The 25,769-nt window shown below is 41.7% G+C and overlaps 1 protein-coding gene across 1 annotated transcript in view; it reads right to left on the bottom strand.

Annotated features, from left to right (window-relative positions):
* Positions 1-15,072: 15,072 nt before the first annotated feature.
* BRCA1 (BRCA1 DNA repair associated) overlaps positions 15,073-25,769 on the bottom strand; it is a 67,323-nt gene continuing 56,626 nt past the window's right edge. Inside the window, exons 19-22 of the mRNA XM_036758028.1 lie at positions 22,904-22,958; positions 17,554-17,627; positions 16,926-16,986; positions 15,073-16,281 (exon numbers count right to left, since the gene is read on the bottom strand). Of these exons, the coding sequence (XP_036613923.1) occupies positions 16,157-16,281; positions 16,926-16,986; positions 17,554-17,627; positions 22,904-22,958 (315 nt within the window). The 3' untranslated portion in view covers positions 15,073-16,156. The remainder of the gene's footprint in view (positions 16,282-16,925; positions 16,987-17,553; positions 17,628-22,903; positions 22,959-25,769) is intronic.

Below are 25,769 nucleotides of genomic sequence, written 5' to 3'. Positions count from 1 at the left end.
CATCACGGGGTCACCCACTTGCTAAGTGCCTGAGGCCCTATTTGGATGCAGATCTTCCTGACCCTGCACCAACTACCTGCCCCCATATTACTTAGCACCTGCTCAGTGTTTCCTTTCTCCCATTAGACTAAACTATGCATGAGGCCAGGGTGATTATCTCTTATCTGAACTTTGCATCATCCCAGCATCAGTGTTTGGACTAAAGGTAAACAATAAAAGTTGATTCAGTTGAGTTACTGCCTCCAATGCTGTCATCTACTGCCTTCTAATTGTTTATATGCTAGTTAGTCTCTCCAGCTAGTAAGCTCCTTGGTGTGGAACTCTTCAAAAACTTAATAAAATGTTTTTGGAAGGTTAATCATATGCAAGGATCTATCTTTGACCTCTCTACCCCCTTTTGGTGATCTCATTCACTCTCAGGGCTTTAATGATTATTTATATGTACATAAGTACTACCTCTACAATATTAGCTTTAACATCCCCCTAGGTTACAATCATGCCAGTATCTCTCAGATGAAGGTTTAGCCTTGGAATGTCTGTCAAACACTTCAAACTTCATATATCCCAAACTGAATTAGTCTTTTCCCCAAAAAAACCTACCTCTCTGCCCAACTTCTTTAGGGGCACCCTCCGAGTTATCTAGGCTTGAAACCTTGGAGCCATTTTTGAGTCTTACCTCCCACTTCCTTACCTCCCACATTGAATTAGAAGCTAAGTGCTATCAATCCAATCATTACAGTCCCTCCCATCTGAACCCTCCCCCTTTACTCACACTGTTACCATCCTAAATTCAGGTTCTCATTAGTCTCCCTCCTGGACTATTATAATAGCTTCCTAACTGGTTTTGCTACCTCTACTCTGGCCCCACACATTTTGGAAGCTTCCAAGGATCTGTGATCTCACCAATGTGGGTTTTATTGTTGCTATTGAATCTTTTCAGTCATATCCCAGTCTTTGTGACCCCATTTGGAGTTTTCTTGGCAAAGCTACTGGAGTGGTTTGCTAAGTGTCTGAGTTTCTTTTCCAGTTCATTTTATAGATGAGGAAACTGAGGCAAACAGGGCCACATAGCTAATAAGTGTCTGAGGCCAGATTTGAACTGAGAAAGATGAGTGTTCCTGATTGTACTGTCTCCAATGAACGTGCAGTGCTTCTCTTGGGGGACTTTTGTTCATTCTCTTTAAATTTTCCATCTTGCCCCCAACATCCTAGGGGCTGGATATTTTGACATTGCATAGATAACAATGGAGAATGAGGGCTGGGCCTCAATTAACCATTGCTCCTGCTACATGGCTGATTCTCCTTCTTTGCCTATACACTCTCTGATGATATCCTTTTTACATCTATTCTACATTTATTTCTCCTGTATAATTTTTTTGTTGGTCATATGCTGAAGCCAGTCTGACTCAGGCACATTATCCACCTTTCCTTTGTCCTTTGGGTGACCTGCAAATTTCATTCTTTGGAGGCTGTTGTATTCTATGACTCACAGTCATTTAGAATCCCCAGAAGAAAATGCTTACATTAAAATAAAAAAAAAATAGGCTTTCATTTCAGGGACAAGTTAGGGTTTTTAAAAGGACCACACAATTTCCCAAATCTCTTCCCACCAGCTGCCAACATAATTTTCCTAATGCACAGGACCATCAGTCAATTAATAAGCTTTTATTAAGTGCCTACTATATGCTTGGCACTGTGCTGATGGATGAGAATACAAACACAAACAGTTCTTGCTCTTAACAACAATAATTTTGTGTGATTTTGGTTGGTTCCTTTATTGGTAATGGAGAGAAATAACTGCAAGTTAAAACAAAAAACAGAAAAGACTGACATAAATCTATCAACAACAATAGTTAACATTTACAGAGTGTTTTAATGTTTGCAAAGCACTTTACATGTGTAGCAAGTACACATTGACCTCACCCTCCCACAGCGAGGCCTGCTCCATTTCCCTCCACTTATAAGGGGACCAGAAGGAGTTTGGGGCTCCTCTAATGTCACTGGCTCAAGACTCCACCAATTGTGTTCCCCCCCATCAGTGATTAGCACCCCATTTCATTTAACCAGTTAGCATTAATTATCTTTTACAAAGCTAATCAATACCCGTTTTTACAGGGATATTTACTTCAGAGATAGAGTAAGGGCAAAAGTGCAAACATTTCCCCCCAGTATCTCCGGGGTACACTCTCCCCTGGGCAGCTAAGTGGCACAGTGGGTGGAGCACCAGGCCTGGAGCTAGGAAGACTGTCTTCCCGAGTTTAAATCTGGCCTTAAACACTTACTAGCTATGTGACCCTGGGCAAGTCACTCAACTCTGTTTGCCTCCATTTCTCATCTGTAAAATGAGCTGGAGAAGGAAATCGCAAACCACTCCAGTATCTTTGCCAAGAAAACCCCAAATGAGGTGAAGATTGGAAATGACTAAATAACATCAACCTGGAGAAACCAGCCAAGACAATGAAGTAGAGAGTTATCAAGGCCAACCAAAGCCTTTGTGTAAATCCTCCCAGTTCTGGCTATATAACGAATCAAAACTCTTCTGGGTGTGAGCTCCTCCCATGTGTATGTGTGGAGATGCCATTAGAGGAAGAAGTTTTCTGGGTCTAGACCTTTTGATATTGCACAGATAACAATGGAGCACACAGGCTGGGCCTCAATTAGCCATGCTATTGCTATATTATGGGTCATCCTCTTTCTTTGGCTATACAGCTCTCTGATGATATCCTTTTTACGTCACTTTCTTTCCCTTTCCCTTTCCTTCCTTCCTTCCTTCCTTCCTTCCTTCCTTCCTTCCTTCCTTCCTTCCTTCCTTCCTTCCTTCCTTCCTTCCTTCCTTCCTTCCTTCCTTCCTCCCTCCTTCCTGCTTTCCTCTTTCTTTCTTCCTTTTCCTTCTTTCTTTCTTTCTTTTTCTCTTTCTTTCTCTCACCCTCTCTTTCTTTCTTTCTTCCTTCCTTCTTTCTTTCCTTCCTTCCTTCACCACATCTTTTTACCCCACTTATGCATTTGATCTCCACAAAACCCTATGAATTAGGCACTAATATTATCCCCACTTTAAGGATGAAGAAACTAAGACTGAAATAGATTAAGTGATTTGCCCAAGGTTCAATCAATCAATCATTGATCATTTATTAAGTGCCTACTGTGAATACTATGCTAGGTAGGCCCTAGGGATAAAAATATAAAGAATGAAAGAAAGAATCTCTAAAGGAATTTACATTCCATAGGGAAAGACAACATGTACATATACACATACATACACTGCAAATACAAAATGAATACAAGCTGGTTAAATAAAAGCTAGTCCAGGAGAGAGGGAGGCCACTAGCAGTTGGAGGGATCAGAAAAGGTTTTGTTTAGAAGGTGGTGCTTCTGGAAGAAAAAGAAGGATACTCTGAGGTATGGGTGAGGAAGGAGGTCATGGAAGCAAGAGATATAGTACTGCTGTATGTGAGGAAGGGCGAATATACAGCTGGAGCATAGATTACAGGAAGAATAATAATATATAATGAGGCTGGAAATTGGGTCAGGTTGCAAAACACTTTAAAAGTCAAAAAAGAAAGGGTCTAAGAGGATTTGGCCTCAGAAAACCACTAGTTAGTTTTGCAGTTACCTACCTTAAAAAAAATTTTTTTTTAAAGTTCGTGGATGCCAAGTTAAGAACCCTGGACAAGAGGGTCCAGTTCTAAGGTCTTTTCCAACTCTAGAAGACTATGATCATGAAATAAGTCGGGAGATAGTAAAAGAACACCAAGATGTACTTGATAAGTTCAAAACACTATGCTTAGTTTTTTCCCTTTTGTTTTGATTCTTCTTTCACAACATGACTAATGTGGAAATATGTTTAGCCTGCATCAGATTGTTTGCCATCTTGGGGAAGGGGAAAGGAGGGGAGGATGGGAGAAAAAATTTGGAACTCAAAATCTTATAAAAGTGAATGTTGAAAACTATCTTTACGCGTAATTGGAAAAAATAAAATACAATTAAGTAGGAAAAAAGGGCAAGAATAGCAATAATGACTTCAGACAAATCAAAAAGCAAAAGTAGACCTAATTAAAAGGAAAAAGCAGGGAAACTACATTTTTCTAAAAGGTACCATACACAGTGAAGTAGTATCAATACTAGACATATATGCACGAAGTAGTATAGCATCCAAATTCTTAAGGAAAAGTTAAATGAGTTGCAGGAGGAAATTGACAGTGGGTGACTTCAACTTTCCCCTTTCAGACCTAGATAAACTTAACCATAAATAAACAAGAAAGAAGTTAAAAGATGAATAGAATGGACAATATGATTATTTAAAATAAAAAATTTTTGCACAAATTTAATATACTAAAAATTAGAAGAGAAATAGGTAACTGGGGAAAAATCTTTGTAATAAGTTTTTTCTGATAAAGGTTTTATTTCCATGATTTTAAAAAAATTGGTTCAAATTTACAAGACTAACAACAATTTATTGTTAAAGGATATAAAAAGGGGATTTTCAAAGGAAGAAATTCAAGCTATCTATAGTCATGTAAAAAAAATACCCTCAATCACTAGTAAATGGAAGAATGTAACTAATGCAATTTTGGTTCCTCTACCACCTATAAAACTGGCAAAGATAACAAAGAAGGAAAATGATAAATGTTGGCGTGGACTTGGGAAAACAGGTATACTAATGTATTGTTGGTGAAACTGTAAATTGGTTCTGCCATTTTGGAAAGCAGCTTGGACTTACATCCAGAAAGTTATCAAACTGTGAATATACTTTGATTCACTACTAGGTTCATACTACCAAGAAATAAAAAAAATAAAAGGAATTATACCAAAAAAAACCCTATCTTTAAATGTAAATTGGAAAAAATAAAAAACTATTAAACAGGAAAAAAACCCACCATGCTCAGATGACTGACATCCCAGGGTACAAAAAGAACTGGTAGATTATATTGTAGAGCTACTGTAAGTAATATCTGGAGAGAAAAAACAGAAAACATAGACAGTAGAGTCTGCAAATTATGGGCTATTAAGCTTACTGTCTGTGGGAAAATTCTAAAGCAGTGATTCTCTAACTATGATTTAGGGACCACTGGGGGTTCCTAAGACCATTTCAGGGTGTCTATTTTCCTTCTTCCTTCCTTCCTTTCTTTTTTAGCATTTTAATTTTAATACTTTCTTCTAGTTACACGTAAAAGCAATTTTTAACTTTTAATTTTTACAATTTTGAGTCCCAGATTTTCTCCCAGCCCTCCTCCTCTCTCATTGACAAGACAAGCAATTTGATAAAGGTTATATATGTACAGTCATGAAAAACCTATTTCCATATTAGTCGTATTGTGAAAGAAAACAGATACAACCCCCCCCCCCCAGGAAAAATGAAGTAAAAAACCAGTATACTTTGATCTGCATTCAGATTCCATCAGTTCTTTCTCTGGAGGTGGATAGCATTTTTCATCATAGGTCCTTCAGAATTGTCTTGGATCCTTGTATTGCTGAGAATAGCTAAGTCATTCACAGATGATCATTGTAGAATATTGCTGTTATTGTGTACAATATTCTCCTGGTTTTGCTCAGTTCACTTTGTATCAGTTCATGGAAGTCTTTCCAGGTTTTTTGGAGAATATCCTCCTCACCACTTCTTTCTCTCTCTCTCTCTCTGTCTCTGTCTCTCTCTCTCCCCACTTCCTTCCTTCCTTTCTCCCTTTCATCTCAAATCCTTTTATTGCACTCTTTGGATCTTTCTTTTTTTTATTTTTAATTTTAGTTTAATTAATTATTTTTAGTTTAGAACATTCATTTCCACAAGCTTTTGAGTTTTAAATTTTCCCGCCTCCCTCCCCTTCACCCTCCCCAAGAAGGTGTGTAATCTGATATAGGCTCTAAATATACATTCATATTAAACGTATTATCACATTAGTCATGTTGTAAAGAAGAATTATAACCAATGGAATGAATCACAAGAAAGAAGAAAACAAAAAGGAGAGAGAGCAAATAGTATGCTTCTGGCTGCATTTAGACTCTGTAATTCTTTCTCTTGATGTGCATAGCATTTTCCATCATGAGACTTTTGGAGCTATCTTAGAACCTCGTATTGTTGAGAAGAACTGAGTTCATCATTTCTTAAAGCACGATAGTATTCCATCACAATCATATACCAGGTGTCAATTTTCATAATAACACTAGTATGTTTTAATTTTTAATACTATAAATATAGATAGAACCCACATAAACAAAAGCTCTCTATCAGGTCCTCAAAAATTTTTGAGTGTGAGGGGTCTAGAGACCAAAAGGTTGGAGAACCATCTTTCTAGAGCATATTATTAAAGGGATGATTTATATTCATATACAGAAAAGGAACTAGTGCTTATAATAATTGATCAAGACCAGGCCATACCATAAATACTTTTTATCCATGGCCAATGAGAGAATTTGTTTTGTTTGACTATGAATATCAACTACAAAGGTTTTGTTTTTGTTTTTTCTTTTTCTTTTAAATGCAGAGCAGGGAGAGGGGCAACAGAAGAAAAAAGATTTTTAAAACTGAAATAAAAGTTAAAAAAACACACAAACAAAAGAACAGGTCATGCCAGACTAGCTTCATTTCTTTCTTTTTTTTTTTTTGACAGTTAATAGAATGATATATAGTTTACTGAGATTTTAACAAAGCATTTGCCCGAATCTCTCAGGCCATTCTTGTGGACAAGATAGAGAAATGTGGCCTAGATGATGCTCTAATCAGGTAGATTTGGACGTTGTTGACTGGTTCATGTCAGAGCAGATGTCAATGGTTTCCCATCAATGTGGCTGGAAGTCTATGGTAGAGCACTCCAGGTCTATTTGCTTTACTCCGGGTTGTTTAATATTTTTATCAACAGCTTTAATAAAGGTCTGCAGGCCTGTCTGTTTTCATTCTTCAGCAACATTTGCAGGTTGTTTGGGCAAGTTATAGAGACAAGGAGATTTTGAGTGCATCTGTACTTAGTAGAAGGTGAGGCCCTTTTGGTCGTGAGTGGTTTCCAAGGCTTCCTAAATTTTTCCCACCCCCGATCCCTCAGTGTTGTTGGTGTTGTGTGGCCTAAGGGTGTGTGCAGTGCAAAGTGCACATGCTTTGTGTTCAGAACCAAGGCTGTAGTGAAGTTGCATGATGCAACACCGGCAAGTGCTTCCAGAGACACCTCAGATTCATTACATGTTTGATTTTGAATTAATTTTTGGTCATTGTGTGTTCAGAAACCTTACTGTTGCCAAATTTTTCTCAACTCCATATGGGGTCTTGACCCATAGTTTAAGAAACAACGGATTCAGGCTTTGAGTAACTCATTGGCTTATGTATGAAAAGCCCAGCTGAAGACAATTGGCTTCCAGGATACAGATTGCTTCTTTTTTTTTTTTTTTTTTACCCCCAACCACTCCTTTGCATTGAAAAAAGAGTTAAAAAAAAACACCAAAATAACAATGAGCTTCAGAATTGTATACTTTGTATATTGTATACAGGTTGTCCAGTTGTGTCCAACTCTCTGTGACTCCATTTGTGGTTTTCTTGGCAGAGATATTGGAATACTTTGCCATTTCCTTCTCCAGTTCATTTTACAGATGAGGAAACTGAGGCAAAGAGGGTTGAGTGACTTGCCCAGGGTCACATAGCTAGTTAAGTATCTGAGGCCAGATTTGAACTCAGGAAGATGAGTCTTCCTGACTTCAGGCAGGGCACATGTACTTTGCCATCTAGCTGTGCAGGCATACCTTGTTTTATTGAACTTTGTAGATATCATGGTTTTTTGGGGTTTTTTACAAATCGAAGGTTTGCGTCGAGCACTATTTTTCCAACGATGCCCGCTTACATCATGTCTTTGTGTCACATTTTGGTAATTCTTACATTTCAAACTTTTTCATTATTATTATATCTGTTATGGTGATCTGTGATCAGTGATCTTTAATGTTGTACTTGTTTTGGGACACCACAAATCGTCCGTATAAGATGGCAAACTTAACTGACAAATATGTGTGTTCTGATTGCTCCCCCACTGGCCTTCTTCTCCCCACCCTTCCCCCACTCTCTTTCTCTCCCTCTCCTCCAGCCTCCCTATTCCCTGAGACACAATATTGAAATTAGGCCACTTAATAACCCTACAATGGCCTCTAAGTGTTCAAGTGAAGGAAGAGTCAATCGATGAGGCAAACTTCATTGTTGTCTTATTTTAAGAAATTGCCAGAGAACGTGTAGAACTGAGTGTTGAAGACTAAAAATAAAAAATCTAATTAAAAAAAAAAAGAAATTGCCAGAGCTATCCCAACATTCAGCAACCACCACTCTGATCAGTCAGCAGCCATCATCACTGAGACAAGACCCTCCACAAGCAAAAGAATTACCACTCACTGAAGGCTCAAATGATGGTTAGCATTTTTAGCAGTAAAGTATTTTTTAATGAAGGTAGGTACGTTGTTTTTTTAGACATAATACTATTACACACTTAATAAACCACAGTATAGTGTAAACTTTGTATATACGCTGTGAAACCAAAAAATTCATGGGACTCCCTTTATTGTGATATTTGCTTTATTGAGGAGGTCTGGAACTGAGTCTACAATATCTCTGAGGTATACCTGTAGTGAGTACTTGACAAATGGCCATTGTCTGGTTAGGTAACCTGGCCTGCAGAGATGAAGATTCGGGAAATGTGATAGGTGGTCACCATAGGTTTGGCCAAAGTCCCTCACGAGGGGGACCTGTCCCTGAAGCAGGAAGATTTATCAAAAGGAAAGGCTAAGCCTTTGCTCTCCCACCTCCTACACGGGGGATGGCAAGCCTCAGAGCTGAGGACCCGAGAGAGGCTGAGGATATGGGCACAGGAATATACCAACTGACCCATTCAGGAGCAAGCCAAGCTGAGAAACCTCTCCAGAAGAAACTTTATGCCCTTTGAGAGTCAAGCCCAGGCTAGCACTGCAGCAATTTGCCCAGTACAGCTGTGAACTTTGTTTTTGGAGGCAATAGGGGTTACGTGACTTGCCCAGGGTCACACAGCTAGTGAGTTCAAATTTGAACTCAGGTCCTCCAGACTCTAGGACCAGTGTTCTATCCATTGCATCACCTACCTGCCAGCTGTGAATTTTGTAAGGACATTGATGTCATCAAATTCTGGAGTAGTAAGTTGCCTCAACCACAGGTCCCCTACACAAGTATCTCACCACCATTGTTCTTTCTGGTTATGTACCATCATGCCCCCTATCCCGATGAATACAATATGTATTTTTGGGAGTGTCTCCTAGTTTTATCGGGAGAAATATTTTGTACCTACCATTCTTACAATGCCATTTGAGTAAATACCTGGGCTAAGAGTGAATTCAGGGCAGTTAGGTGGCGCCAGAATGCACAGAGTGCAGGGCCTGGAATCAGCAAGACTCATCTTCCCTGGTTCAAATCTGGCCCAAGACACTTATCTCCTTGAAGCAAAAGCCTTTCTTTTTAAATATCAGTATCCTTCTGGTGATGCTGTAGGGCCCTGAGTCACAGAAGTCACACACCCTCCTTATTAAAAGTGTTCCAGCTGCAAGTCACCCAGGAAGGGCTTGAGGCTGCATATTACTCATTTAGAATTACACTGAAGAAGGGGTGTAGGATAGGAGATTAATAATAACAATAGCTAACATTTACATGGCTCTTACTCTGTGCTAACTGCTTTACAATCATCTCATTTAATCTGCACAAAAACCCTAGGAGGTAGGTAGTTATTGCTGTTCAGTAGTATCCGACTCTTCAAGAACCCATTTGGGGTTTTCTTGGTAAAGATACTGAAGTGGTTTGCCATTTCTTTTATGATCTCCATTTTACAAATGAGGAAACTGAGGTTGAGTCACTTGCCCAAGGTCACATAGTAAGTGCTAAGATTGGATTGGAGCTCAGGTCTTCCTGACCCCAGGCCCAGCACTTTATCCACTGTGCCAGCTATCTACCCCTAGACTCATGACCCAGAAGAGGCAGTGGGCCAGTTCAGTCCTTTGATGGGAGCAGGAGATAAGTGGGGAACAGCTCTTGTGCTCTTTTGGCCCACATTTAGAGAGTGCAAAGGGATCTAGAGGAGGGCCATCAGCATGTAGAGTGAGTGGGTCCTTGGCCAAGGATTGATGGCCCAACCCACAAAGACTAGAATCAGGAGGCAGGGAAATAAGGTAGGGATGGGTAGTGATCTACCTACAGAGATCAGAGGTCCAGGGACGTAAATGTATGTAGTCTTAAAACTGGCATAAAAGAGATCAACCTGTGGAAAGACTTAGATGAAGGATTCACACAAGCTGTTTTTAAGTCTTGTCCAACTTTTCATGACCCCATTTGGAGTTTTCTTGGCAAAAACACAGAAGTCCTTTGCAGGACCCAGCATGCTATCCACTGTGGTCACCTAGCTTCTTCACTGGACGATCCACAAAGAGCCATTCTATCTCTCCATCCGTTCATTCTAGGTACAAAGTGCTATTATAGGAGTTCTGAGAAAGAAAAAGTCAATTCCAACTCGTAGCTGGTGTAGGTTGGTACAAGGGCATCTAGGTGGTATGGTGGATGAAGACTCAGTCAGTACAAATCTGGCCTCAGACCTTTACTAGCTGTATGACCCTGGGCAAGTCACTTAAACCTGTTTGCCTCAGTTTCTTCATCTGTCAAATGAGCTGGAGAAGAAAATGGCAAACCACTCCGGTATCTCCGCCAAGAAAACCTCAAATGGGGTCACGGAGAGTCGGACGTGACTGAACAACAAACACAGCTTCTGGGAAGAAGCATTTGAATTAGAACTTAAAAGATGGGGCGCTTTTTCCATCTCTGCCTCCTTCTCCATTTCCATTATCCTTTTCTCTTTGCCAGGCCTGCCTCACAGGGTACGTGAATGCCTCAGATAGGCCCGACCAGTTGATAAAGATAAATTACAAAATAATTTGTTTTATTTGTTTTCCTTACCTTGAGGGACTGTCTGTAATTGCCTTTTAAGAAAAATCTTTATTTGCATATTTCTCCTCCGGAGTCAGAGGCTACAGCTGTGGTTTCACAATGATTTAAATAATAACCACCACCTAAACCTCTAGCTAGACATCTAACCTCTCCTTTTGCATATCTGTCTGTATGTATTTAAACAGTGTGGCCTCTCTACTTGGGAGTTACTATTGTAATTAAATATTCTCCCTTTCTTCTTATTTAAAAGAGCTGTTTGGAATAAAGGGAAGATGGCTGCTGCATGAAGCCTTGCAAATATTAGAACCATTTACCAGTCCCCCCTGTGCTTCCCTCCCCCACTTTAATCAGCCAGGGTCCTTTCTCTTCTAAACAAAAATAGGCCTCAGTTAACACTACAATTTCTTTGTTGTTCTCTTTGTGACCTCATTTGGGGTTTTCTTGGCAGAGACACTGGAATACTTTGCCATTTCCTTCTTCAGTTCATCTTGCAGATGAGGAAACCGAGGCAAACAGGGTTCAGTGACTTGCCCAGGGTCACACAGCTAGAAAATATCTGAGGCCAGATTTGAACTCAGAAAGCTAAGTCTTCCCAACTCCAGGCAGGGAACTCTATCCACTGTACCACCTAGCTGCTCAGACTCCAATTTCTAGATTCAGGTTAAGCCATTTATTCCTGTACTACTCAGGGTCAAAACCATGAGAAGAACTAGGAGATAAATGTAGGTTCTTCACTGCTTACTATCCTTAAGGCTGAGAATAGGAGTTAGGTGAAGAGAGATAAAAAAGTGGTGCAGTGGATAGAGCTCTGGGACTGGAGGCAGGAAGACTGTTGTCAGTCATGTCTGACTCTTCAGGACCCATTTTGGGTTGTTTTTTGTTTTCGTTTGCTAAGATAATGGAGTAGTTTGCCATTTTACAGATGGGTAAACTGAGGCAAACAGGGTTAAGTGACTTGCCCAGGATCACACAGCTAGTAACTCAGATCTGTCTGAGGACAGATCTGAACTCAGGTCTCCCTGTCTCCAGGCCCAGCACTCTCTCCACTGAGCCATCTAGCTGCCCTGGAGTCAGGACAGACCTGAGTTCAAATCCAACCTCAGATATTTACTAGCCATGTGACCCTGGACAAGTCACTTAACCTGTTTGCCTCAGTTTCCTTATCTGCAATAACACCTATCTCCCAGGATTATTGTGAGGATCAGATAATTGTAAAATGCTCAGCACAGTGCTGGGCACATAGTAAGCCCTATATGAATGTTAGCTATTATTATTACTGTTATTAATCTCGGATCTGTCCCAAATGACCTCCTGATGCTGTCTGTTCCCCTTGTTCCCTGACCTGCCAGCTCTGGTTCTGAGGAGGGCTTCCTTGATGTTCCCTTCTCATCAGCGGGAGCTGGCTGTCTCCCCAGTCTTCATTATTATCTAATTGGCCAAGTGAATTCTTTTATTTTTTCTTGTTGCAAGCAAATTTATGGGATGTCTGGGGAATTATGTTCAGAGACAGTATTGAAATGTAGGTGAAGGTGGGGGTTGGGGGGCAGGGCAGTGCCTCTCTCTGCCATCTCAGTCATTACGTCCACCGCCCCCCCATCCCCCTCCTGGGCTCGCTCCCCGATTTCCTTCCTGGAAGCCCTTCCATTCCTGGTGCCCTGGCTCTTCTCTGCCTCAGCCTCTGGGGCTGCCCTTATCTGTCCTTCCCAGCCTTCACGGGACACATTTTGGCCAGCTCTAACACTGATTCCTTTCTTTTCTCTCCTGACTGTTTGGAGCAGATACTTTGTTGGCTACACTGCTCGCATTTTTTAGGAGAGAGATAATCTGCCTGGGCTTTTTTCTTGCCTCCCTCCCTGCTCAGGCACAATAATCCTCCCTCTTCTCCCCCCTTCCTTGCCAGCTGTGGTTGCATGGGCTTGGTTTTTTGTGAGAGGTAGCAAGGTCAGAGTTGGCTGAGGAGGGGGCTGCCGTGCCCATGGCAAAGAGGTGGGGGAAAGGAGGTCAAGATCAAGGTCGGTGTCCAAGAGGAGCAGAAAACTTATCCTATCACCTGATAATGCTCAAAAATAGGGCTGTTTGAAAAAATAAATTCAATAAACACGTTTTAAATGTCTCCTGCATGCAGAGCCAAGACACTCAGGTTGAATCCTGCGAGGGCTAGGGACTTAGACACCCCCTCAGCAGGCATTATTTTCAGGCTCTTAAGGTTTAGATGAATAGGTTAATAGATTGTAAACTGCAGGAGGGCAGGGACCGAGTCATATTTATTCATTCCTTTGGCTTCCTTCGCTGTGTTTGCCAGGAGATGCTTAATCAAAATGTTCACAGCAAGACTATTATATTGTGGGGTCCCAGATTTCATCTAGTGTGGGCCCTCCCTCCTTCCCTCGATGCAGAAAGCAGCTCTCCTAGGACTTAGGAGACGGTATTTGGGAAATGCTGCGGCTGAAAAATTTATGGCCCTGCAGTCAACCTGGGGATGAGCCTTTCCAAACTTAGCTAGTCTAGTCTTTGGACAACAGACAGTTTATCACTGAGCCTCTGCATTGAAAACATTTTAAAGGGCTTTTATTCCTAGTAGATTGACTTTTACAGCAGGTTTTCTCTGCCCTTTGGAGAGGGTAGTAAATACTAGAGGGATATAAGCTAGGTGGCCTAGTGGACAGCGCACTGGACCGGGAGTCAGTAAGATCTGAGTTCAAATGCAGCCTCAGACATTGACTGTGTGACCCATTTACCTTAATCTCCCTATACAATAGCACCTACCTCCAAGTTTAAATGAAGTATCTGTAAAGCACTTAGCATGGTGCTTGACACATAGTATATAGTAGGTAGTGTATAGGTACTAGCTATTAAGGTTGGTTGATCACTTTTCTATGAAAATCCGTCTATAAGGATAAGGAGTAAACCTCACTCCCCACTTCCCCATTCCAAGAGGGCCAGTTATCCTAAGCTCTGGGACTGAAATCAGGCCCAGTGTCAAAAGAGGCAGCTGTTGGCTACACAGCTTCATTCCTTTCCTCACCAGTAACAGAAATGCTAAGAGCTTAAATATATTTTTATGTGTGTATATATATATATATATATATGTATGTGTATATATATATATATATATATATATGATAGTATATATATATATATGTATGTATATGTATGTATATATATATAAAATTTTGGAAGGGGGAAGGCAGGGCAATTGGGGTTAAGTGACTTGCCCAAGGTCACACAGCTAAGTGTGTCAAGTGTCTGAGGTCGAATTTGAATTCAAGTCCTCCTGACTCTAGGGCTGGCGCTCTACTCACTTTGCCACCTAGCTGCCCCGGGCTTAAATCTTACTACAAGATAGATTGTAAGTTAGTGTGGTCTGGAGAGATAAGTAGCTCAAGCTGAGACAGCTAGATGGTTCAGTGGATGGAGCACTGGGCCTGGAGTCAGTAAGACTCATCATCCTGAGTTCAAATCTGGCCTCAAATACCTACTAGCTGTGTAACCCTGGGCAAATCGCTTAACCTTGTTTGCCTCAGTTTCCTCATCTGTAAAGTGAGTTGGAGAAGGAACTGGCAAACCACTCCAGGATCTTCGCCAGGAAAACCCCAGATGGGGCCATAAAAAGTTGAACACAGCTGAACAACAGCCAAACTGAAGGTGATGCTCAGCTATCTTGGCTACCAAGAGAATGTGAATTTCCTTTGGAAGGCAAGATGGTGGAGAGAAGGCATAGCTTGGTGTGGGAAGGGGCACTTGGCTTTGGGGCCAAGATATCACAAGTTAAAGCGAGACAGGTGGGGCTTTATTCTTGTTACAGTCCAGAGCTCTTCTAGCTCTCATCTGGGCTCTAAATGAGGGAAGTGGGAAGTTGTCATTTCTACAGTTGGTCCATTTTCATTCCAACACCTTTCCAAAGATGATTTAAGGCCTGAGGCTATGACCATCATCAGGTGGGTGGGGACTGCTCTGAGCACTAATGATGGGTCCCTGCCTCAGGATATCTTAGTCATTACAGTAAATGGCACAAGAAAGTTTCTGCCTTGTTACTGTTGGGGAAATGCTTCCTCCCTCCAAAGGATGGTGTGAAGACAAATGAGATGATGACTAGCCATGACAGCAATCACAGTCTAAATTAGGAGAAGCATTTGCCATCAAATTTATTTGCTATCGAGTATCACAATATTTACAAAACATACTTTGCACAATCAAGTCATGATTGCTTGGGTACGGTGGAGTTCTAGGGAAGGACTAGTCTTTCCAATGGCTAGAAATGGTCTTGGATAATGAGTTTATGGAAACACTTTCTCTTTCTTCAGCAAAGAAAATTATTTATGAAGCTATATGATTCAGCATCTTTTTCACCTCAAGGAAAGCAGTATCGCCCCTCTTGTTGGGATCTGTCATTTTACAGCCATGAAATATTTATATCAGAGATCTTATACTTTTAAGTAAATGTTATATATCAGAGCTGTGGTCATAAATACCTTATTTATTACCAGTGCTGAATTACACAAGTGATTCCTTTGAGGCCCAGCACAGCAGTACTAAGTTTCTTTAGGGATTAATCAGCTGGAGGCCAGATTTTCAAGGGTATTTCACCACAACATCTGCACATCACACCCCTAAAGTTTCAGTCACACCATTTCTGTCCCCCTAGATTCTTTTTGAAATGATTCACCAGGACACTTAGGAAACAAAGAGCCGCCTCCACGTGGCTCAGAATCACCTAGGGACACGCCACTGATCCTTAGGAAGCCTCCCCCATCGAAGGCCCTGAGCCTGACCCTCTCCACATTTTACATCAGCTAAACCAGGGAAACAAACGAACCTGAGGAGGCTGAGCAAACCCAAACCTTAAGCCCCAAATCTGGTGTCCACTTCACAAATGACTGTGTCTAAGCTTCCCTGGAGTAAATATGCAGGGACATGGCTGTCGTGATAAATAATGAATCAGCATCTTGCTCTCTCTCTTTGTGAAGAATCTGCTTTTAAATTCTTTTGCAGGTGACAAATCACCACATTTTGCGCTCAGGGCAGATTTCAAAAGGGAGACTGAAGCAGAAAGTCTTTTAAAAAGGCACACACACATATATCCAGAAGCCCTTTCCAGGTTGACTGACAAAATTTTTCGTAATCAGGACTGCAGAAGGCCAGGACAAGTGAAAGGAGCCATCTGTGCCCGGGAAGCTGGCTCCCTGGGCTGGCCCTGGAAGGCTACATGGAGACCAAGCTTCCACTTACTGCCAGCTAGCATCAGCAGCAGTCTGAGGAGGTCTGGGATATCAAGTAGGTGTCCAGCTCCTGGCGCTGATAGCAGGCAACACTGTCCAGCACCCACTCCCGGGTCACTACGGGTGCTTCACATATCAGCCTGATTCCTGGGGATGACACAAGCACAGACCAGAAATCAGGATGGTTCCCTCTGCTGACCAGACTATGGCCAACACCCTCCCATAGAAGTTGGTGGAGGAGTGTCTGGGGTCAGAGCAAATTCTTTAGTCTAAAGATCTCTTATCACGAACCCCAGCAAATTAAAGTGTGTGCTGAAACTCCCAAGACTTTGTGCACAAGCCAGGAAGACCCCTGATATGAAAATCTCATTTCTTTGGAGCAATCTTATTATTAATCATGCAATGCTTGCTCAGTGCCTACTATGTGCCAGGTACTGTGCTAGAAACGGCTTTTTTTCTTCTAAACTAACAAGACACTCTAGTAGAGCAACAATAGACAGATTGCATTTGGAGTCAGAGGACATAGGTTCAAATCATGGCTTTTCCACATTCACTGGCAGTGTGTTACAGAAGAAAGAGTGAGGACTGAGTCAGAGGTCCTGGATTAACACCTTACCTCTAGGGCACCTGTATGACCTGGAACAAATCGCTTTCCCTGCCTAGACAGGTTTCCTCATCTGTAAAATGAAGGGGCTGGACTAGATGGCCTGTGAGGTCCTTCCCAGCTCTAGATCTGAGGGGCTAGCACTACAGTGTGTGTGTGTTCATGTGCGTGTGCCCGTGCACCTTACCCTGAAAGCTGCTGTCATCTTCCCAGGCATCAGGCTGCACAACCATGACTGGAGAAGAACCCTGTGGTCCCAAGAGAAAAAGAAATAAAATATCTCTATTAAACGGGGTGGGAGGGGGAAGAGGAAAAGGCCCACCATGCCACTCAGTTGTCTACCTGCTGGGAAATAGCTAAGGGATGAGTAAGAAAAGAAACTTTTCTCATGGGGGGTGGGGAGGGGTAAGTGAATTCAACACTGATGATGACTGAGACCCTGCTCAGGAGACCGACTTCTTTGGTGTTGGCTGACTAATGAGCCATGTGATCACTGCTTCCACTTTGGGCCTTGGTGTTCTCTTATCCAATGAGGAGGCATAACTAGCGGACCTTCCCAGAACCCGTTCCACCTTCATGATTCTAAGGGTTCTTAGATCAATGGTTCTTCAAGCTTGGAAAAAGCTGGGGGTCTGGGGGGGGGGTGGGAGCGGGGAGGGGGAGAGAAGGGATGTTTCTGAGCCAAGCAGGGGCCCATGAGAGTCCACAGGAGATGAATCATCCCCACCTCACTTCTGTCATGAAAACAAATGGTATGTCTGGCCCTCCTGGCTAACCCCAATCCAAGAACCTTTCCACTGACATATAATACTCACCACTCTGGGCCTCAACAAGGAAGGTTTCTTCACTACTGTGGCCCCACACAGCCGCACCATCCATTCTAAGTGATCTGCATGGGCCACACAAGCCATAATATTACAATGTTCACATTTATTAGCTCCATCACTTCCCACAAGTCTTTGTTCTTGTAGCCCTATTTCTGCTCTTTTTGTCAAGGGAGAAATCCCTTACATATCAGGCTGCCTGCCTGCCTTTAAGAAGAGCTAGTAGTACTCTACTAGGGGACAAGTCTTCAAGGAGACTCAGCACACCTTTGGAGAATCAACACCCCAAGCTCTTGGGAGTTATGGGGTCAACTCTCAGCAGCTTCTCTCCTGGTTAAGGGCTGTTTGCTGTACAAGCCACACCAATCTACTTCCGGTTATGCTGGCTCATTAATGCTAATCACCTAGTCTGCTTAGGAGCAAACAGTCCAATGAGGCCCCCTTGGCACGCTCCCACCCCCTGCCTACTCTTACCCATCTAGCCTATCACATAACCCATTCCACTGTGTCCTCTAGAACCCTTGCTCTATTGACAAAAAAAACCCCTTCAACTGACATTCTTTGTGTCTTCCTGAGCGCATCCTCTTCGGAAGATGCCACATTTCTTGAAATACTCTTCATTGAATGAAGAAGCCTGTCATACAATAGTCTGTCTAGTTGCTCTGACTTCCCATGACGAAGGAGAATTAGCCTTGGGGACAAACCTTCATAGAGGCATACACTTGGGAGAATCAACAAATGAACAGCCCAAGTTCTAATGAATTCTAGAGTGAATCTGTGTCCCTCCTACTCCCACTTTCCCTAACAGGGCCAGAAAGCAGGGTGAACAATGAACATACATCTTGCTCCCCGCTCTTACTTCCCGACTATTCCTGTCACCGTCCATCAGTGACCCTTCATCTTTTGAGGCTTATGCACCTTAAAAGGTACACACCTACTCAACCTTTTTTCTACCCCTGTCATCCACCGTTCCTTCAGTTTTGTTTTTTTTAAGTGATCTATCTAGGTTGGGGTTATCTTCTCTTCTCTACCCACAAATATCACATCATTTCAGAACTGGAAGGGAGATAGAAGTCAGACCAAGCCAGAACAACACCTAGTTAAGAATCCCTTCTGAAATAATGTTGACAAGTGGTCATCTGGTCTTTGCTTTAAGATTTCTGAGAGAGAACTCCTTACTTCTTGAATATCTTTTGGACAATTCTAATTAGGGTCATAGATTCAAAGTGGAAGGAATATTAGAGGCCATCTAATTCAACTGTTTCCTTTTATGGATGATGAAATCAAGGCCCAGAGAGATGAAGTGACTTACCAAGGTCCTATGGGTAGTAAAGTGGCACAGTGGGATTTGAACCTGAGTCCTTTGGCTCTGACTCATTTAGCTATTAAGTGATGGAGCCATTTGACTCCAACTCCTCTTAGGGACATGACCTCTCAATTCTTTAACCACCAATGACATCCTTCTCTGTACCATTTAAACCACATCTTGGCAATTACACTTCAGACTCCACTCTCACAAAGATTTATGCCACTGTCAGGCCCACAACCTGCTCTCCTTTTGCTTCTTACTACATTTATACCCAGTCTGCTGTTTGCCCTTATTTTGATCTCATGTCCCCTGACGCATGTTTATCTTTCCAGTCCATTTCAACTCATTCTGGTCTCATTTGCCTGTAATCCTAGAATCCTGGTTTTGACCACATGGTCCACTATTTTTATGTTTCACTATTCACTACCCTGGAATCTCAAGGACCCTTGATTTTTCATCATTAGCCACTTTCCTTCCCTTGGCCATCGAGGCCAATCTTTCTACCTGCACCCTATGACCTCATTCCCTCTGGCATCCTGCAGGACCTGTGCACACTCTATTAACCACTTCCTCTTTCTCACACATCTTCTATCTTTGATTTTCCAGTTGTTCTTGGAAACATGCTCAGGTCTCCCTAAAACCCTCCCTCGATTCCATTTGGCTATTACACCATCTCTTCCCCCCCTCTCCCTGCCCCCGCTGCTAAATTTCTCACCAAGGTTGTTTGCAACTGGTGCTTTCATCTAGTAACTACCCATTAATCTCTTCAACCCCTTGCAATCTGGCCTCCACTCCCTTTGAAACTGCTCTCAGAAGGTCACGAATGACTTACTAATTGTCAACTCTGATAGCCTTTTTTTCATTCCTCATCTCACTTGACCTTCATGTTGCTTTTGACAAAGCCGACTGCAACCTCCTACTAGATACTCTCCTGGTTCTTTTATTAGCTCCCTACCTTCTATCTCCTTCGGGGGGTCCTGAGCTTTCTGATGTTGGGCTCTCTCTTCTCTATCATCTACCTTGGCACTATCATTTTCTCCCAAAGCTTCCAGTGCCACCTTGTTGATGTCTCTAAGCCTCAGAGTCTGTTCTGTGCTTAACATGCTTTGGATGCAACAGGGAAAGGGCTCTGTGACTCTTAGAATGCTAAGTTATCACTACTGTTGCTATCTCTGGCTATCTGTCTGTATCTCTAGGACATCGCCATTAAGATGCTCCGCTAGCACCTCAAATGCTATACATCTAAAACATGCCTCTCTGTGTAAGCCTGCTTGTCCTCTGGGCTGGATTCTTTCTGTGCTACCATCATCCAACCGGCTGTCCACATGGGCAGCTCTGGTTCTTCTCATTCCCCATCACCTTTCACATCCAAACAGTCACCAAGGGCCTGCCAATCCTACCTCTGCAACATCCATCACCTCCTCTCTGGTCTCTCACTGCCTGCCTTCACTGCAACAGGTTCCTCCTACCTCTTACTCTTTTTTCTCTCCTCCAATCCATTCCATCCTTCATATCTTTATTATGCATAGATCTGATTATGCCAGTTCTCTGGTCATCTGAAGAGTGTGGCTCCATAGGGTCTTCTGAGGAAGGTTCAAACTTTTTTGTGTGGCATTCAAAGCTCTTCACCATCTGGGGCCCCCTTCCCTTTCTATTATTTTATCATGAACCTCCCCACACTAAGCTCCAGTCAAGCTAGTTTACTCTTTCCCTGAACACAGCGCATAACTTCCCCTTCTGTTCCTTTTGACTACGCTGCGCCTTGTGCCTGGAATGCTCCCTTCCCCACGAGGCCTGCTGAATTCCCACCCATCCTTTAAAGCCCTGTTAAATGCCACTTCCACTAGGAAGCCTTCCCTGATCTCCCCTTTCAGAAATAACCTTCCTGTCTGTACCTTACACAGCATGTTTTGCTGTGTATTTAGTGCATTTAAAATGGAATGTCACATACATACAACTGTTTTTGTGTCTTGTCCCTCTTCTAGTCTGTAAGTTGCAAGAAAGAGAGGACTTATGCAAATCTTGTAGCTTTTATTTTTTTTCTTATATTTTTTCCTGTACCTAGTCTAGCAATCTCTAAACAGTAAGTGCTTAGTAGGTGTTTGTTGAATGAATGAACGAGAGCATTTCAATAAAAGATTTCTCACATGCTCTTTCTGAGTGAAGGGACAGAACAGTTCTGAGCTGGACATGTCATGTGGAATCTAAAGCTGCGCCACCTCTGAGGGGCTATGTGACCCAGCGCAATCTCTCTAGGCCTCGGTTACAGGGATGATTACTCACTAAATTGGAGACTACTTACCAAAAGTGTGAATTTCTTTGGAAGAAGAAAGTGAGTTAACAGATGGCTCTAATCAAACCTGGAAACTACTTATAAAGCTAGCAGGGTCTAATTTTAAAAGGTAGAGTATGTGATGGATGTGGAGCCTCAAAAACTGAGATACCAGACTTGATAATCTCTCATGAATGAGATACTTGAAAAAGAAAAAAAAATCCAAGATAATTTCTATTAATTTGCTAAATCACTGGCTAAGAAACTATAGAGAAGAAAAAAAAAAAGGAACCTTTCCTCCTAAGGCTGAGTCAGTAATTGATAATCATGGCAGTAGAGAGCACCACACTCAGTGGTAATTACTGCAAATGTCAAGAGACAGAAGGATAATTCATTCAGTCAAAAAATAAACGCCACCCTGGACAGAGCCTCACCACACTAAAAAGAGTCAGAATCTATATGCTCATGGGAGAGCAGTGGCCAGAAGAGGATTCTGAAGTCTGGGTCATTTGCAGAGGTGATTCATTGCATGACTTTTGCGAGGAGAATGAGAGTAAGAACCATCAAATGGGAGAGCTAACTTCTTGCTATGTCTGCATATATTCTTGCATTTAGCTTTATATAGGCTTTCTTTCTCACCAGCCTACATTTTCCAGATTAGTAAGAAATCTAAGTGACAGGAATGAGGGTCGGAGGTATTCCAAGTCTCCAGTGTCTCTCTGAATGGGGTAACTGAGACCAGGCCAATAGTACTTCCAACAAAACCTTTCTGAAGGAAGTGTGGTGGGCCTGTTTCAGGCAAGTTTTCATTCTATAAAAGAACAAATTCCTTTCAAATGCCTTGGGGACAATATATCTGGAAATTTCATAAAAGCCCAATCGATAGCCAATAACAAAGGAAACTAAAGACAAAAGAAAAATATTTAGCATACCTCTGCTGGCCTCCCTGGTTACTGGCTCAGGGCATCACTGATATAGGTATTTGAGGAAGAAGACTTCAGCTATATAACAGGCAGATGGAATCTGACCAGGGGAGGGGTGTGTGTGTGTGTGTGTGTGTGTGTGTGTGTGTGATAAAATGAGAGTATCTCATCTGAAGAGGAATCACTTGAATCATTACATCTGATATGCTCATAATGATCTGGGCGAAATTTGAATTAGAAAATGTTCATCAAAAACATTCCCTCCAATACTGCTGCTCTGAGCACATGCAGGGCCTTTGCCCCACAGGCTTAAGCTACAGCCACACATTCTTCCCTGTTAATAATGTATCAGGAGGAATGTGTGGGCAGAGGATGGTTCGGGGTAAATTAGCGGTCTGATTCTCAATTACCATAAACATCTAAGTCATCTTCCTTCCTCTTGATTAATTTCCCTTTTTCTTAAAGCAAGAACACATGACTTCTCGCTTTTCAACTCCAGGTTTGGGTACAGGAAAACCTCTATTTTTTTTTTGAGGGGGGAAGGCAGGGCGATTGGGGTTAAGTGACTTGCCCAAGGTCACATGCTAGTAAGTGTGTCAAGTGTCTGAGGCCATATTTGAACTCAGGTCCTCCTGACTCCAGGGCTAGTGCTCTACTCACTGCACCCACCTAGCTGTCCCAACCTCTATTTTCAAATCCACACCTGGAAAGTCTCATCAATCTGAGGAGGTCTTTGGGAAATCAGACATACAAAGGCTAACTATCCCACAATATTCATTTTGCCTTAGGTTTGGTTGGTGCAAAGGAACAGCTGTTATGAGACCCTCATTTTCTTACCTGTTGGCATGTCTGTAAACGGTCCATAGCAACAGATTTCCAGGCCCTTGAAGATCTGGGGAAAGACAAATGAAAATTATCAAGGAGTAAAGAATTCTTTACTCACCAAATGAAGCTCTTGGGAAACACTTTTCTCTTCCTTTAAATTTGATGGCTTCCACTGTTATTTCTTAGGAACAATAAACATCAATCGAATGCCCAGAATTCTGTCACAGGTCAGAAAGTCTTTTTGCTCTGTGTATTTTCTTTCTGTCTATAGTTACCCAAGGGCAGTTTCATATAGTGGAAAGGCTTGACCAGGAGTCAGAAGACTTTGGTTCCTGGCCCAGCTCTGCCATTTATTAGCCTTGTGACCATGGGCAAGTCATTCAATTTTGCTCTTTCCTGAGACCGTTGTGCCTGCCTTGTCCACCTTGTAGAGTTCATACAAAGATCAAAGATGAGGTGTGTTAAAACGCCTTTTAATCTCTATATCACTCTGCATTAGATGGCAGGCTCCCTGAAGTTGGGGACGGTTATATAGTTCAGGTATATTTATTGGTGTGCATGTGGCCTTCTCCAATAGAATGTAAGCTCCTTTTGGATGGAGATTATTTCATTTTTGTCTTTGTATCACCAGCACCTTGCACAGTGCTGTGTAATTTGTTACAAAGTAAAATGATTGTAGGCACCTAGTTATTTTCATGTCTGTCTCCCCCTTTAGATGCGGGCTACCTAGGAGCAGGGGCCGATTTTACCTTTCTGTGTATCCCCAGCACTTTGTACAGTGCCTAGAACAAAGGAATCACTTCGTCAATGCTTGCTGACTGGCTGACCATTTATCTATTGGAGAATGGCACTTGACCCTATATGTTTGTATCAGTTCTCTATACGTCTTAGATAGCAGAGAAATTTGCTGCAATTTTTCCTAGAAGTTAACTCTTTCCCTGCTAATTCTAATAACATCAATTTTGTTCATGTAAAATATTTTAGACTTTATGTAATTAGAACTGTTCATTTTATCCACTGTGATGCTCTCTCTCTTGTTTGGTCAGGGACTTTTCCCTAATCCATATTTGTGAAAGCCATCTCTTTGGTAGCTCTTCTAATTTGCTTATGATACGACCTTTAATATCTAGGTATGATAGCTATATTCACTGGGAACTTATGATGGTACACATCTAAACATAATCCCTATCAGGTTGCTTTACAGCTTTCCCAGACATTTCTATTGAGTAGTTGGGGTCCTTTGGTTTACTGAACACCATACTTTCCAGTTCAATTAAGTTCTTAGTCCTATGTATCTAATCTGGTCCAGTGGTCTACTTTTCTATATTTAATTAGTACCAAATAGCTTTGATGATTATTGCTTTGTGGTACAGTTTAAGATCCGGCAATGCAAGGCTTCCTTCCTTTTCAATCTTTGTTCGTTATTTCCTTTGAGCTTCTTGACCTTTTCATCTGTAGATGAATTTTATTTTTTCTACTTCCCTAAAGTAACCCTTTAGTAATTTGATTGGTATGACACTGAATCTGTAAGTTAATATAGGTAGTATTATCATTTGTATTACATTAGTAAGGTCTAAACATGAGCAGTTAATGACTTGCCAATACTTAGGTCCCTCTTTATTTCCATAAAGAGTGCATAAAATGTAAAAATATTTGGAAGTCTACCTGCCTTTTATAATTCCTGTTGGCAGCTAGACTTTCAAGTACTTTTACATTTGATAGTTATTTTGAATGGAATTTTTATTCCTACTAACATCAAATAATAGAGGCATCAATGGACATCTTTATTTTATCCCTGATCTTACTGAAAAGGCCTCTAGTGGTTATTACAGATGCTCATTCTTGCATTCATTCTTAAATCGTTATTTAATATATTTAGTTTTCAGCATTGATTTTCACAATAGTTTGAATTACAAATTTTCTCCCCATTTCTACCCTCCCCCCCACTCCAAGATGGCATATATTCTGATTGCCTTGTTCCCCAGTCAGCCCTCCCTTCTGTCACCCCACTCCCCCCCATCCCTTTTTCCCTTACTTTCTTGTAGGGCAAGATAGATGTTTATGCCCCATTGCCTGTATTATCTTATTTCCTAGTTGCATGCAAAAGCTTTTTTTTTTTTGAACATCTTCTTTTAAAACTTTGAGTTACAAATTCTCTCCCTTCTTCCCTCCCCACCCACCCTCCCTAAGAAGGCAAGCAAGTCAACTTAGGCCACATGTGTATCATCATGCAAAACCCTTCCACAATACTCATGTTGTGAAAGCCTAACTATATTTTGTTCCTTCCTATCCTATCCCCCTTTATCCAGTTTTCTCCCTTGACCTTGTCCCTTTTCAAAAGTGTTTGCTTTTGATTACCTCCTCCCCCTATCTGCCCTCCCTTCTATCATCCCCACTTTTTTTATCTCCTTCCTCCTTCTTTCCTGTGGGGTAAAATACCCTATTGAGTGTGTATGTTATTCCCTCCTCAGGTCAAATCCGAAGAGAGCAAGATTCACTCATTCCCCCTCACCTGCCCCCTCTTCCCTTCCTACAGAACTGTTTTTTCTTGCCACTTTCATGCGAGATAATTTACCCCATTCTATCTCTCCCTTTCTCCCTCTCTCATCCCTTAATTTGATTTCATTTTTTAAGATATCATCCCTTCATGTTCAACTCACCCTGTGCCCTCTGTCTCTCTCTATATGTGTATTCTCTTCAGCTATCCTAATACTGAGGTCTCATGAATTATACACATCATCTTTCCATGTAGGAATGTAAACAAAACAGTTCAACTTTATTAAGTCTCTTATGATTTCTCTTTCACCTTTTCATGCTTCTCTTGATTCTTGTGTTTGAAAGTCAAATTTTCTTTTCAGCTCTGGTCTTTTCACTGAGA

The sequence above is a fragment of the Trichosurus vulpecula genome, chromosome 4 (genome assembly GCF_011100635.1).
Source record: "Trichosurus vulpecula isolate mTriVul1 chromosome 4, mTriVul1.pri, whole genome shotgun sequence".
NCBI classification, from domain to species: Eukaryota; Metazoa; Chordata; class Mammalia; order Diprotodontia; family Phalangeridae; genus Trichosurus; species Trichosurus vulpecula.
The sequence above is the reverse complement of the archived record's forward strand: the minus strand, read 5'-3'. Positions and strand labels throughout refer to the sequence as shown.